This window comes from Myotis myotis, unplaced genomic scaffold (assembly GCF_014108235.1).
Source record: "Myotis myotis isolate mMyoMyo1 unplaced genomic scaffold, mMyoMyo1.p scaffold_m19_p_9, whole genome shotgun sequence".
Lineage (NCBI taxonomy): Eukaryota > Metazoa > Chordata > Mammalia > Chiroptera > Vespertilionidae > Myotis > Myotis myotis.
In genome coordinates, this window is record NW_023416401.1 from 55,499,690 (window position 1) to 55,515,881 (window position 16,192).

The 16,192-nt window shown below is 41.6% G+C and overlaps 1 protein-coding gene across 1 annotated transcript in view; it reads left to right on the plus strand.

Moving 5' to 3' along the window:
- The window catches only part of CCDC68 (coiled-coil domain containing 68), a 42,612-nt gene that overhangs the window by 21,288 nt on the left and 5,132 nt on the right, over window positions 1-16,192 (plus strand). Inside the window, exons 6-11 of the mRNA XM_036323678.1 lie at window positions 349-489; window positions 1,668-1,793; window positions 4,323-4,451; window positions 9,302-9,384; window positions 11,931-12,036; window positions 13,863-13,946. Of these exons, the coding sequence (XP_036179571.1) occupies window positions 349-489; window positions 1,668-1,793; window positions 4,323-4,451; window positions 9,302-9,384; window positions 11,931-12,036; window positions 13,863-13,946 (669 nt within the window). The remainder of the gene's footprint in view (window positions 1-348; window positions 490-1,667; window positions 1,794-4,322; window positions 4,452-9,301; window positions 9,385-11,930; window positions 12,037-13,862; window positions 13,947-16,192) is intronic.

Genomic DNA, 16,192 nt, shown 5'->3' on the forward strand with positions numbered 1-16,192 from the left:
GTAACCAAACTGCATTTGTCTGTAACTTAGATTTTTTTTAAAAAAAACTGGCCTTGTAGATATTATATTTTCTTAAAAGGACTTAATGGTATATTTAAAACTGTGGAGAATATAAAAGACAGAAAAGATGTACTCTGCCTCTTTTAAATATAAGAATCTATTCAAATTTACGCAAATATGGAGGCCAGCTGCTTCATCTAGAAATCTCTACTGGTCTTTGAGACTCAGAAGGTTTATTTGTGCCGACCTGACTCTCCCATGATATACGTAATAGGGAGCGATCTTTGTTGTTTTGGAAGTTTGTAGAGGAAATGAAAGGTTTGTGATTATCATGCTTGCTCGTTTCAGTGCTGTCGAAACATTCAGAATGGCTCTGACTCTGAAATGGACCCCTCGTGCTGCAGTCTGAATCTGCTCATGGACAGGATGAAAGGCAAAGATTTACAGCTCTTAAAAATGAACGAAGAGAATGAAGTATTGAAAATCAAGGTATGACCACAAGGAGAACTCTCTAGGGTATTTTGAGCCAATAGGATAGAATCGTGGATCTGTGAAAGCAGACCTGCACACACAGCCGTAGATCCACACATAGGTTCACATAGGTAGAGAAGCGTTTGATGTTTTGTAAATTAAAACTCACTATTTTATTTGGGAGCCTACTTTTATTATTAAAAAGATCTCACAAAGGCTCAATGGTTATAAAGTCTCAGTTGTGCAAGATGAAGAGTTTCTAGAGATCTGCTACATGACATGTTAATATTGCTGGACACTTGAAAATGTGTTAAGGGGGGTCGGTCTTGTGTAGCATGTTCTTAATGCAATAAGTTTTTTAAAAGTCTTCACATGTTTAATAAATCATGATATATTTTACATATACACATATACATATACATATACATATACAGTCCTGCAATGACTATCTTGGTAGGTAAATCTTTGCAGTCATCCTTGATTATTTCTTTAGGTTCAATTCTTTTTTTTAATTTTTTAAAAATTGATTTCAGAGAGGAAGGGTGAGGGAGAGAGAGATAGAAACACCAACGATGAGAATCATTGATTGGCTGCCTCTTCCACGCCCCATGCTGGGGATCGGGCCCACAACCCAGGCATGTGCCCTTGACCAGAATCAAACCTGGGATGCTTCAAAGTCCACAGGCCGACGCTCTATCCACTGAGCAAAACCGTCTAGGGCTAGGTTAAATTCTTGAAAGATTCATTACACTTTAGCTTTACTGCCTTAATACTCCAATCTTGTCTATTTCAATCACTGCTATTTCAGGACAGTACATCTTTTAGCACTGCTGTGAACATGGAAGATAAGATGCTGGCAAGTACATGCATAGGCTGATGGGCACCGTGGAAGTCTGAAGGGTACAGTGCGTACACACAGGGCACTGATGTTCCTGGAGCTCCGGTTTGGCCTGCCCAGGCCCAGGCTGCCTGCATGACAGCCCCACTAAACAGGGTTTCTCATTTTACATTTTCCTTTTACAAATTAAGCGTCTTTTCTCCTGTCCATTGACAACGGGGGTGCAAACCAGACAATTACGCCTCTGTGTTTTACCGCCTCTGTGTTTTTAATTGCTCGTCAAACCATTCTGCCTTAGAACCTTTCCACTGTAAATGTCAGAGCCTGCACAGGGACCTTTCTTCTTTTCTTTTCCTAGTTGGAAGCCTCCAGGGAAGCAGGCGCAGCGGCTGTGAGAAACGTGGCCCAGAGACTATTTGAAATCTACCAAACACAGTCTGCGGAAGTTAGGAAGCAGCATGAGGACAGCACACACTTCCTCCAGGTACTTGCCTGTTGGGTAAATAGCCCCCAGGCGTTCTTGTCCCCCTTTCTGAAGAGTTAAATGTGAAACAAGCAACGGGAAGGGCAGGAAGTGCTCTGTGACCATCCCTCCCCACCCCCACCCCTGCTCTGCCGGCCCCTGGATGCTGCCAAGCTGCTGTGTTAGCACCCTTGCCCAGGCCCTGCAGCGCACAGGCGGCAGGTGGGCCGTGCCACCCTGCCTAGAAATCAGAGCTGTCCCAGGCGACCCTGGCCAGTGACTTCTCCTCTGGTTCTGCCTTTGACTAAGTAGCCGAGGTTGAGTCCTTCCACCTTGCTGGACTTGGACCTCCTTGTGTCTAAAACGAAAGAATTGGGCGAGTGAGATGGTTTCAAAATGGTTTTGATCCTAGAATACATTTCTCAGGCTGAGCAAACAACAAGCATATGTGTATGTGTGCATATATATTTTAAGATATATAAAAATTATATATTTCATATTTTAATATATGAAAATTAAAAATATTAAAACCTAAATATGTATATACATGTGTATGTAATTTGTAGACACACATTTTTGTTTCTTTTTTAAATCTGAAGTATATATTGTAAGGCCAATAAAAGCTTATCTGAAGAATGTATTCTAGAGCTGGAAAAGAAAAATAATAGTGCTCATGCACGTGTGTGCGTATGTGCGTGTGTGTGTGTGTGTGTGTGTGTGTGTGTGTGTGTACACTCACATGCGCCAAATTGAATGCTCATTCATGCCTGGATCCCCGCCAGCGCTGGCCCTAGGAAAGCACAGTGGGGACACAGTAGGAAATTCTCTCCTAGGTGACATGCCTTCATGCCTGTGGAGGTGCTGGTCAAAAATTCACAGCACACAGGGTACAGGTAAGAGCCTGAGTGACAGGAGCAGGCTGTGTGGACCCCAGCGCTCTGTGAGGGGTGACCCTGCGGGACTGGAGTGCACATGTCCCGGCCAAGGGGCTCAGCCCCAGCCTGGAGTGGCCTGGCAGCAATGCCTGCCTGGTGTTGTCAAGGGAAGACAGACACTTTTTTTTAAAACTGTACACTCTCAAATCTGTTAACTACACACGCAGCTGTGAGTGTGCATGTCAGAAGTCAGCTGAAACGCGCCCACCTCTGGCCCGGGGGCGGCCAGGTGGACTGCTCTCCACTGGTCTTCAGCACAGCTGCTACCCACCCAGACACAGTGGAGAGAATTATTCTGCTTTTATGACACTTTTGTGTTAAAATAAGACATTATTTTTCTTAAACATATAAAATTTCATTTTTGTTCTAGATATGTTTTGTTGAGAAAAGGTAAAAATTTTTTTCTTAAATTTGTGTCTCTCTTTCTCATACCAGTTCAAGTCGTATGCTTTATGGTAACATATGTAAACATTCTAGGGAAAATATTTATATATTATTAATTCTTCATTGATTTGGTGGTGTTGTAGCCCATTAGGTTTATTTAGAAGGAAACACTGAATTAAAAAATAAATTCTAAACAAGTGCAAATTGTTATTACTATTTTGGGGGTTACTCAGAAAATTATAGAAGATAATATTTTTACAGTAAAACCTTGATATAATGGACTTATTCGGGCAAGGAGTCCTCTGTTAAAGCCAAAAGTCCATTATATAGGAAAGTAGGTTTTTCCAATGCGTATGTTAAAAATTTGACAAATTAGGTTACCTGTTTTTACTTATGTAGACACATTTGTGTAATTAAAATGAAGTATGTATGAAAAGTTTCCTGTATGCTTACAGTAATTTTAAATTTACACTGAATAGATCTAGTAAATGTGTGCATTCACCAGTTACCATGAGTAAGCAAATGCACACAGCTGGGCGTGGCTTAGGGCACAGGGAACTTTGGCCAGCATGAGTTACAACTGCTGCAGAAAGTCCCGCCAGGTGACAACAGAACCAATTACCTCACGTGATGTGGTGTGATCACGTGCTAACCATTCCCTGAACATTGTTAAAAGCGGTGACTCTTGAATTTAAATATGTAGACTATAGTTGTAGATATATAATATTTATGTCAATGAAATTACTACAGTATTTTTTCCAACATATGGCCTATTTTTTTTTTATTGATTTCAGAGAGGAAGGGAGAGGGAGAGAGAGTTAGAAACATCAATGACGAGAGAGAATCAATAATCGGCTGCCTCCTGCATGCCCCCCACTGGCGATCGAGCCTGCAACCCAGGCATGTGCCCTTGACCGGAATCAAACCCGGGACCCTTCAGTCCGCAGGCCAACGCTCTATCCACTGAGCCAAACCAGCTAGGGCTATTTGTTAAAACTTGTTAAAAATATAGTGACTTAATAATGAAAAAATTACCTGTAAATTTAATTATAACCAAATCTAGGTTAAAAGCATTTTAACATTAACAGGGTGTTAATTTTCACATATGACATATGGACCGGAAATTTTGTCCATTAAATCCTGAGTCTGTTAAATTGAGGTCTGCAAAATTGAGGATTTGCTGTATAGGTTTAATAAATTAATAAGCTGACAGCTGTCTTTCTGACCAAAGGTTAACAAACTTGAAAAAGAACAGGAATTGAAACAACAGGTTGAACATCTGAATCAAGTTGCTGAGAAACTTGAAGAAAAGCATAATAAAATTGCAGCCTTGGAGAGCCTGGTACAGAGCATGGAAAAGGTAAAGGGGCAGAGAATTAAAGGGATTTCTTCCAGCAATTAAAAAAAATAACATTAAAATGAATAAGATAACGTTAAGTAGAAGTACTCTTTGCAACTCCTAAGACTCTAGGAAGTATTCAGTGATGCTAGTTTCTTCCCTTACACATTTAATGTGATCTGTATTGTTCAGGATTGACCTCTCTACAAATACTGATGTCATCACTCTGTCACTTTCTCCTTCCAGTAAATGTATAACTTAGAAAGGGAAACCAGGTGAGACACTGAATGAAAACAATGGAGAAGATAGCCAAGTTTATCTATTAATAGTAATAATATAGTGGATGGGTCCCTGTAATCCTAGCATTTTTATGTATTATAACATTTATGTAGTTTGGCCACCCACATCCACTGTAGGTTTGTATCACCTGTAGCTGCACTGGAACAAATAGAGTTCACATTAAGAAAAGACATTCTATACAAATTAGAACTCTCAAAAGAGAGTATAGAGAAAGTAATAGCAGAAGAAAAATTTATTAAAAGCTACATGCAGTGTTCTTTTAAGTAGCTGTCACTCCAAATATATACAAAAAGTGAGCATATAATTTTAATTATCCATGTTTTAAAATTTAGAATTCAGACAAACCAAGATATATTCATTTTTTTAATAGCAAAACAAACTAATAGAAAATTGGCATCTCTGAAACTGACTTGGGAGTAGGTAAGACTATAGGCTTTACTTCTAGTAAATACTTTCTAATACATTTTATATTTTTATTATATTAATTCCCTGACTTACCTATGTTCTTTCCAGCCTTGTTTTATTTAATGAGTTTCCTGCAGTTGATCCCATTTTAGAAATGTCACTTCAAAAGCATCCCGTTTCAATATTCACGTTTCTTAGCAAAAGGACTTTGATTAATTTTTAAATATGTCCCAAGAAATTAATTGATAACACTGTGCATTTGGCCGAATTTGTAATCTTAGTGAAAGTCCTATGAGGAAATCACAAAAGCTAAATAAGCTTAAACTGAACTGAATCAGATAATAATAATACTCAGCTACATCTGTGTTGTGCAATGGGTTGCTGAGTGTTGCACTTGAGCCAAAGTCACTGGGCTACAATGTACTTAAGCAGCTGGTTTGTCCAAGTGTGACAGTCCATCACGATGATGTTTTGGGCAAGTGATAACATTTCAATGACTATTTGTAGTATCAGGATATTTGTCATGTAATAAATAATTTAACAAACTAAGATAGCACAAAGAATGCTTGCCATTGGGAAAGAAAGACAATTCTGGAATGCAAATAGGGTTGCTTAGCCAAACAACTTGATTAACTAGTTTGACCTTTAAATTTAGATTTGCACTCACCTCAAACCCAGCAGCTTTGGGTGAGGGTTAGGGGCCAACTGTCAGTCCCTGCAAATGAACAAAAGCACAGTGGAATATACTTTTCATTTCTGAGAAATCTGTACTCAATATAGATTCATGTCAATTCTGGGATATATTCATTCGACTTAATTCCACAAATATTTGAGCACCTACCATGTACCAGCCTGAGCTAGAGGCTAGGTATCTATTTGTGAATGAACCAGAGACAGTCTGTTTGTGGAGAGGACAATGTAGTATATCTGGGTTGTGTGGGACTCAAGGAACTTTCCAGATCTCCCTTCATCCATTCTCTTAGGGCTCCTTAGGGCTGTTGGCACCCCTACTGAAGATAGGGGATACACCCCAGAAAGAGGTGAGATGGCTCAGATACTGGCAGATGTTTGGACTGTCTCTAGGAGTTCTGGGACAGAGTGAGTGGACAAGATGTCCATGGCTCAGCAAGGCCTTGCAGTAACTTCCAGAATGCTAGTTCAGTGATTTCTTAGAGTGGATCCATTCAGATGTCTGGGAGGCAGGGTAGTGAGGATGGAGTCCAAGGGCAATGGAGTTTTTTTGTGGGGTTTTTTTTAAGACATTGAGTTAAAGACATTTTACATTTGTAAAGCAAACATGCAAAGAAATAAAACTTTAAGAAGCAAAGCTGGGTAAAGCATGTTGATTTAAGGAGATACTGAGAATATAGGCTGTTATGAAGGGCTTCTCTGGTGCAGAATGTGTATCAGAAGCAGGGAAGGATGTACAGAGACTTTTTTATTAATAGGAAAAAGGTGAGTTCAACAAGGAAATGAAAATCAAAAATGAACATCCACAACAAAGGTTGATAAATACCACCCTCGTAGGGGCTGCCCCCAGAGAAGGAGTCATTTTCTACTCACCAGTAAATAGCCATTAGTGGTATGAGGTCTGGTAATGAACACATTACTTACAACCCTCACCATCTGTCCCCCTTTATCGGGGATGCAGTGAGAATGAATTCCAGACACACAGCGATAAGCCAGCAAAAACGTCCAGTCAGAGCCTTGTAATACAGCATATGCTCCTTTTGCGAGCAGTGCAATTCTGTTGCACCATATTTGTTTTCTAGTGTCATTGATGTAGCTCTATTAGAATTTTAGAGTTCAAAGGTGCTTTTGAGACCATCTAGTTGCTCCTCATCATTTTATAAATGAGGACAATGCAAACAGGAACTATTCAATGGTCATCCAGTTACCAGTTTACAATCCTTTCCATTATGTCTCTATCTCTCCGTCTTCTCTGATGCTGGATAAAAGGACATCCTTGGTTCCTAAGTCATGTAGATGTTAAATTAGTGTCTGCTCCATTATGATGAAGAGGGGTGATTTGGGAAGAGTGGGATGACCACTGGGTGGCGCTGCGAACTCCTTTCCCTTCTAGAAGGCACTATCCCTGAGAAGCGCTGGCTGGGATAGTGTGATTTTCTGTGTTGACAAAAAAGAAGCATTAAGACCCCTCCTCAAGGCAGAACATTAACATGTCCAATTGTCTGGTCTGCTTGCACCTTGGTTATAAAGATAATGGAGTAAGTCCATTAAGAAGAATGGTTTTCGTTTTGTTTGTTTTTTTTTTAAGTTTTATTGAATTTTTACAGAGAGGAAGGGAGAGGGACAGAGCTAGAAACATCGATCAGCTGCCTCCTGCACACTGGGGATGTACCCGCAACCAAGGTACATGCCCCCAATCAGAATCGAACCTGGGACCCTTCAGTCCGCAGGCAGACGCTCTATCCACTGAGCCAAACCGGCTAGAGCAAGGAGAATGTTTATTAAACACCATTTTCCTCCCTACAAATTCAGAGCATATTATCAGTAATATGTTTCTTTGATGATCTGAGTATTATAATAAGCTTACAAGGCATGTCTGTGATCCCTCATAAATGACTTGAACACAACTAATGCTACACTGAACAATTTCTATGTCAGAGGAATGCTATGGAAAAAATTTGAAAAAATATAAATTTTAAAAAAAACAGCACATAAAATATGAAGTGTTTGGCACCTGTAATTATTATATATTGAGGTCCTAATATGTTCCAGAGAAGCCCGTAGGCCTTTCACATATATTATCTTCAATCATCCCAACTTTCAATATAGGAGTATTATTCCCATTTTAGAGATGTTCAAAGAGTCAAAAAACATGACTTATACAAATATAGAATAAATACATGTCAGATGTTTTATTCAAATCATTCATTAATGAGGGACCAGTAAAATGGTAAAACTGGTTTAAATAAAATATTTAGAGAAACTGGCTATTTATAGGCATTTTGAAAAAAAGCATATAGAATAGGATTTCTAGGTTAGATATTTAGCCAGTTAATATTCTTTAAGGCAATTAATCCATAACCCTTGGGATTATCTTTTCAAAGAGAGCATGAGTCTATATATTAACATTCAACTTCAGAGTCAGGGCTGTAATAATAAATAATAAAAATCAAACACAGGGAAATTCTCCAAGAGAATGAAATAATCCTTGGGTCAGGTTATTAAAGTGACCCAATATGACATTAAAACCACATGCTGTATATTACTTTGATTTCCAAGTTTTGGTTGATTTTATTAACAGCAATAAGGCCCAGAAAGATTAAAGCTTTGGCAAGAATTATGCAGCCATAAAATTTCAAAACCAGGTCAATGCAGGTCCAAAGCCACGCTGCTGTTTTTGCTGTAAGCCTGCCTTGTATTTCACCCACACAGACACTGTAGCAGGAGTGCATGTAAACAGCATTGTGCAAAATACATATAATCAAATACAAAAAAGGACCCAGTCACCCCAGCTTGGTGTTTCACGGACTTGTCTATTTTCCCTTCCGATGGAAAGGGTTTGGCTTACTAATGACATTGAGGCTTATTCTTTCTCCATGCCCTTTCGCTCACGTGCTAATTAGGAAGTGACTTTATCATTTGTGACCTTGGTCCTTCCCTAAAAATGCATTTACTGCTTTCCTACGTCCTGACAGGTGCCCTATGAGCAGGTAGGTATCAAGTGAAGCTCAATAGTGTCCTTGGGTGCCGACCTCGGTCTAATGGAGAAGCACCTGTGGTGGGAGAGCCGTGGGAGGGATGAGCAGGGGCCTGCAGGGGTGGGATGGAGAGGCAGGAGAGGGGTCACTGGGCAGGCTGTGTCGGCAGTGCGCTGGGTTCGGGGGAGAGTGCTGTGGGCAGGTGAGGACAGTGAACACAGCCTGTTCAGACAACCGGACTTTGAAAACTACGTGAAAACTACGCAGAGAATGCCTGGCCAGGCTCCACAGGGGCGGGTTGTCACTGCTCCATAAAATGGCCTCTTTAGCTCAAGAGGTATTCCTATTATTGCAAGAAGCATCTTTTGTGAACAGTTTGCAAGAATGTCTTACCACATGCACATATATTGATGAGAGAGAGAGAGAGAGAAAGAGAGAGAGAGAGAGAGAGAGGAGAGAGGGAGAGATAAGCAGATATTGTATCTTATTTTCTCCTAGGAAAAAAGAACACTGCTAGAAAGAAAACTGTCTTTGGAAAACAAGCTGCTGCAACTCAAATCCAACACTACACATGCTAAAAGGTTTGCGAATCTACCTCCTAAGTAATAGCAGTTCCTGGAACCTTTTCTCTCCACTGGCCAGGGCCAGTGGACAGAAGGCTACCACCCGCTAAGGATACGGGAGGCCTGTCAGTGCAGGAGAGGAGAGAATGCCTGGCATTAGCCGCTGTATGCCTCCCCTTCCCCACTCACTGGGCTCCAGGGAAACCTGGGAAGGTTAATCCTTCTGAAGCCTGAGTGAGCCCCTCCCCTCCCCGGTTACCCTTGGTGATAAAGGCGCTGCTGTGGAGGTCTTCATTCCTTCTGTGCTTCTGACATTTTGTTGATGGGTCTCTGCAGTAGCAGACATTGAATTGTCCAGCCGCCGTGGAATTGTAAGGTAGGTTTGTGGTGTTCCCCAACTTTGTAGGAAGTGACAAAAATACTGTGAACAACTCCTTAGTTCCATTAAGAGTCCAGACAGTCTGAATTTTCTTTTAGAAATGATTTTTTTTTTATTGATAATAGTTTTTTTGGTCAGTCTTTGAGCGCCCCCCCCCCCAAAAAAAATGTAACTATTTGAAAAACGAAATTGACCTATTTTTTTTTCAGTTCTATTCTATATGAGTGGTGGTTATAAAGAATTCTCAAAACATTCTTAAAGAGGTTTTAGAAATATCTTGAGGGAAATGGATGTTTTGTGTTTATAGAATGATGTTTGAACACCCAGGCCTATGCAATTTTCATAGGTTTGTCAGTATCACAAATATTCATTTATTGCTTTTTCTGAGCTGTGTGTAGAGGTATTCACTTTGCTAAGAGGCAATAAAATGAAATCAGCATGAATCAGACTCTTGGGTTAAAGCAGCAGAGACTTGGTGAAGCTCCCACAAATAAAGGTTAGGTTCAGATTGGAGAGCTATGGCCCTAGAGAGCAGGCATCTCTGGGGAGACAAGAGGCCACCCCGGGCACCTGGACATGGCTTTTAGAAACCCGATTATTTTGTTGCTCCCATTCTGTCCTGGGTGCGAGCAGTTTCACTCTTCCTTTGTTCTTCCTGTACAGCTCATTAACTTTTCCCACCATTTTCACCAGCTGGTTTATATTCTTTGCATTTTCCTCTCCAGTTCCAGAGGAAAGAGACTGATTGGCTTAATACTGCTTCCTATTGGGCAGAATGTCAAGCCCTGCCCGTGCCTCCTGGATCAGAATATGCATAAGATCCCTGATGATTTAACAAGATCCTCCAATGCACATGAAGTTTGAGAAGCAATTTTTAGTACATGCTGTGACACAAACAGAGACTTTTTTTCTAATGAGAACATGTTCTGTAGAGTGGCATGAATTTCCATGACCTTTGTAATATTTGAACAGGCTCTATGGAAATCAGAATTGCAATTGGATGTTGGCCAATAATCGTAAAACCTTAATAAGTGAAAATTATCTTCATATATTACTTTGTAAAAAGCTCATTTTCCCAAAGTACATTCACTTTATCCCTTTAAGTCTATAATACAATCTTGTAAAGTAGAAGAGGTAGGAATTATTATCTCTGTTTTACTGAGGCTTAGGAAGGTGTGTGACTTCAAACTCACGCGGCTCCCAAGTTTGGTGGTCTTGCCATAATGCTGTTGTCTCATAACTCAGATAACACTGGCAATCGATGATAACTGTATAATCAGTTCCAGTTACCTAAATAGGGCTTTAGGAAACTGTGAATAATCTAAATTCAAACTTCAACCATCTTTTTTCACAATGGTTGATGTAGACTCAAAATATTACCTGGAATTTCATTTCCTCCTTTTTTCCCCCTTGAGCTACTTATAGGTAGCAGAATTGCCCAAAGTAGGAAGCCAAAATAATAAATAGACAAACAGACAATCTATAAGGTATACTGACTGTGTCATTGGAAATGGGTTTCTGCTATGTATGTAAAGTCTCCATTCCTGGCCCCATGTTCTAAACCAGCTGTGGGCAAAGTACGGCCCGCGGGCCGGATCCGGCCCATTTGAAATGAATAAAACTATTGAAAAAAAAAGACCGTACCCTTTTATGTAATGATGTTTACTTTGAATTTATATTAGTTCACACAAACACTCCATCCATGCTTTTGTTCCGGCCCTCCGGTCCAGTTTAAGAACCCATTGTGGCCCTCGAGTCAAAAAGTTTGCCCACCCCTGTTCTAAACTCTTACCCCCTTGAATTCTCCGTGCATCCTGATGGGTGCTAGGTCTGTGGGTGCTCATAGGCAAGACACATTCGATAGGCCGATGCTTCACCTGGGTCACTACAACCCGGCTCAACCACCTGCTGGTGGGCCAGAAAGGAGCTTTTGACACGAATTTACATTCTTATTGAAGTTCTTATCTGAGCTAACCAGAGGCTGCCTTATGGCTGTTTATCTTCAGCGTGTCTTGTGTAAAGGGGCCTGGGCATCTGACTCACATAATGCCCAATAAGTAGCAAGGTAGCAAGTGAGGAGAACCTAGCAGCACAGCTGTAAACAAAACAAAACAAAACAAAACAAAATACAGCTGTTCGATGCATTCGTGAGTCTTTTACTCTCTCTCTCCCTTTGCATCTCCAGTGTCCAGGGTCTTCAGAAGGAGATTTCCCTTCTCCAGGAGCAGATCTCTCACCTGCAGTTCGTGATCCACTCCCAACACCAGAGCCTGCGCAGAGTCATCCAGGAGGTCAGGTTAATCCAGGCGTTTCTGGGTAGATGGTATGTTTACAGTGAGAAGACCCAACAGGACCGGCTTGCCTGGGCTTCACAGGCAGCCAGATTCTTCTCCCCATGGGCCGCTGCTTCTATTCCCGAACAACATGGCTGTTTTCAATGCCTTTTTTTTCTGTATGCCAACACCTGGAATGTTCTCAACTAAGATATTGAGGAAATTGTGTTTAACTGCTCTTTAGATCAGCGATTTTCAACCTTTTTCATCTCATAGCACACATGAACTAATTACTAAAATCCCGCAGCACACAAAAAATATGTTTTTTGCTGATCTAACAAAAAAAAGTAATTTTGATTCATTCACACCAGGACGGCTATGGTTGTGTTGGCTGTTGTCACTTTTTATTTGACAATCTAAGGGAAAAGAGGTCAGTGCCTCTGACTACAGAGTCAGGGATTGCATGTTTAAACATTTTTTGGCACACCAGCTGAAAATCGCTGTTGTAGATGTTTCAGTGATTTTGAAGTGTCCTGAGCCAGGTAATGTACAGTGTTCTTTAGAAGATTCTGTATATTTGGAGGCTCAGCCTTTTCTTGAGGAAGGAATAATTGGTCAGTTTCATGTAAATTTACTTAGGAGGAGTGTTAGAATAGGGGTGCCTTCATTCATTTTTTGTACTAATATTTGTTTCCAAAAGGAGTCTTTCTAAATACCTCAAACACCTTCCTGACATAAATGTAATGTTGGTGCTTACATGGTTAGAACCTCACCAAGAGAATCGACTGTCGGCTCTTCAGAGCCAGAAAGAGCTTAGGGACATCCCACGTTCTCATTTTACAGATGGGAAACCTGAGGCCCACAGTAGTTAAATGACGGAGCCGGTAGTGGGAGGGTTGGCCTTAGAATCCATGAGTTTCCTCTTCCTGCACACTTCTGAACTTCTCCGCCTCCCAGTCCCATGCTGCCACTGGCCTGATGCTTTTCTTCTGAAGCAAAGCAGGCTCGCCTCACCATGCTGCTGGTTTGTGCCGCGCCAGCACGGCCAAAGGCTTAGAAAAGACAGATAAGAGAATGAAAGCTGGGTCTCGGTGGGACGCTGCTCCTCCAATGGAGATACAGGAACAGTGCCCACTAGTTGTGTCTTTATTTTATAGACAGATTCCAAGAGGCAAAGTAAGGGTGTGGTCAAGATGTTTACAACATTCTCATGAGTTTCGATCCTACTCAATTACATGCACCTGAACTCTATCAAGCCCACATCACTCAGGCACGTGGGGCCACATGTTTGGACCATAGGCTCAAGCTCACAACCATAGCTGTTGGCTATAATTGTGCTGGGAGGGCTCTGCCCTCCAAGCTGGGACTTGCACGTGGCAATGAGAGGACTGTGCCCTCTCATTAGTCCAAGGCTTGAGCCTGTCCAAACCCTGTAGCCGCTCTCCACACTGGTTGACCAGATCTCTGCCTCAGGTTGCTTCCCCACTCCAGGCAGTGGCCTGGCATCTTGTCCACTGGCCTCTGCATCTGCAGCATGAAAACGTTATGTGGCTGAGACATAAGGATGGCCAATGCTGCTTTCCACAGATGCACTCCTGCTGAATTTGGTTTAAACAGGTTTCCCAAAGATTGAAATGTTTAATAGCACCGTCTGTGTGCTCACATCCCCAGGAGCCAATTTGTTCAGCCATTCTCCTTGGCCTACTGAGTCTCCTGATGCTTTGGGATTTCATTTTTGTATATGATGTACCTCATTTGACCACAGAAACCTGCACAATTCCTGACTTACATAACTATTCCCTGTTGTCTGACAAGATTTTTCAATTGTGTTTCCAAATTCTTAGATGGAAGGCTTAAAAATTAATTTAAAAGAACAAGATAAAAGAATTGAAAATTTGAAAGAAAAAGTTAATGTACTTGAAGCCCAGGTAAGGAGAAATCTGCTATATATTTTAGTGTGAATGTGACTGTGTGTGTGTATGTGTGTGTGTAGTTGTGTGCAACTGTGTCTGGGTGTTCATGTGTGAGTATATGTGCATATCTGTGATGATCTATGAGTGTCTTTCTGTGAATGTATGTATATGTGTATCTTCTATGCATAAGAAATTATAGCTCTGGGGAGAGGTGCTCTTAATTATTACTAAAGAATCAGTATTAAACATTTGACATTATTAAATTTACATTACATATCTATATTAATAAAATGGTAATATGCTAATTAGACCAAATAGACATCCTTCCAGACAAAGCCATGATGGTGGGGCCGAAGCAGAGGTGGTTAGGGGCAATCAGGCTGGTTAGGGGTGATCAGGCCATCAGGGGAGAGCAGTTAGGGGCAATCAGACTGGCAGGGGAGAGCAGTTAGGGGTAATCAGGCCAGCAGGGGAGAGTGGTTAGGGGTGATCAGGCAGGCAGGCAGGTGAGTGGTTAGGAGCCAGCAGTCCCAGATTGCAGGGATCGGGCCTAAACCAGCAGTCAGACATCCCCCGAGGGGTCCTGGATTGGAGAGGGTGTATTGTTAAAAGTCCATGCAAATTTTCTAGAATACTTGCTATATTGTGGAGACAGCTGATATGGACTGGCATTAGAAGCTTGGTCAAGGCCAGCTTAGTCAGATAGCCCATTTGCTGTCTCCAACCTTTACTTACTACCAGCCCTGAGTTGTCTTCTCTCTTCTTCTTCCTTTATCCATATCCATGTGGCTTCCAAACTTTGCCTCAGGGCTCACTCACTTCAAGAAGGCTCTTATAATGTTCTTATTTTTCAGAGTTTTAAAACTCAGCGTAAGACTTGATCATTTACTGAGATGTTTTTCTATCTGCCCACTATTCCCTTTTTACTAGGGAAGCCTCCACTGAGGTTGGAGTATATGAAGCCCCCACAGCTGCCTCAGCTCAACTTCCTGCTCAGGGTCAACCCTTCTGTCTTTGTCAGATGGCTAGTCACTGCCTGCCTCAACCTGGTCACCTTGGCTACTGCAGCCCTCGGTATTTTGAGGTCCTGCTTGCTGTCCACTTCCGTGTTGTCCTGTTCTGTAAACATTCAGAGGCTCTGACTTCCTTGCAAATCTGCTCATCTTTTGGAGCTTTGCTCCTCCCCAGGGCAGACCAGAGCTACACGGTCACACTCCCAGCATGCTGCCACACCATTCCTCCCACCTCACCATTCCCCCTGCATCACTATTCCTCCCACATCACCATTCCTCCCCCCTCACCATTCTGCCCACCTCACCATCCCCCCCATCACTATTCCTCCCACATCACCATTCCTCCCCCCTCACCATTCCTCCCACCTCACCAACCCCTCTCACTATTCCTCCCACCTCACCATTTCTCCCACCTCACCATCTCCACCACTACCATGGTCCTTCTGCTTTCCCAACAGAAGAAAAAACTCATAACAGAAAGAGGTTGTCCAGATTTTTACATCTTGAATTTTGTAACCTTTTCTACCTTCCCATAAGACCACTGTTCTCCTTATTGTGCAGGGTGAACTCTTCAAGCCTCAGGCTTTGCTTAGGTTCTCACCTGCTTTAGGTCATATGGGACTGACCATTGATCAAGACAATGCTCACAGCTCTCCACAGCTGAAAGTGTGGTGATTGTGGAATAATTGGCTCAAAACTAGTGTTCACTCAAGTGCCCCATGAGGGCTGATGGTGGTACCTCGGGGGGCCTCAAGTGATATGATCCGTGGCACATTACAGCCTCTGCCTGCTAAGAAATGTCTTCAAAGGCGTCTCCTCACTGCTTTTCTTACAAAGTGGCCTTTTGGCAAATATTACTTGATAAAATATTTTTCTTAAGTTATTTTTACACAGCTAACATATTAATTCATTCTATATAAAAGAGTAAATATGGATAAGCAAATATAATACAAAAAATCATGCAAACATACCATCGATGGGCTATCACTCCATGCAGTTAAAAACCAACTGCCTTTAAGTCTTAAAAATCAGTGCCTGGCACTGAGCTGAGTTCTTTGCATGTTTTTATCTCATTTTAGAACCTCTGAAGAACAGACTATGGTTATATCTGTTATACAGATGAAGAAGTTAGGCACAGAGAGGTTAAGTAACTGAATGAGGTCACCAAGCTAGTGAGTGTGTAATTTCAGAGATAGTAGTGACTTTCAACTGGTTACCTTCTGTGTTCTGACAGGAAGGACATGGAGT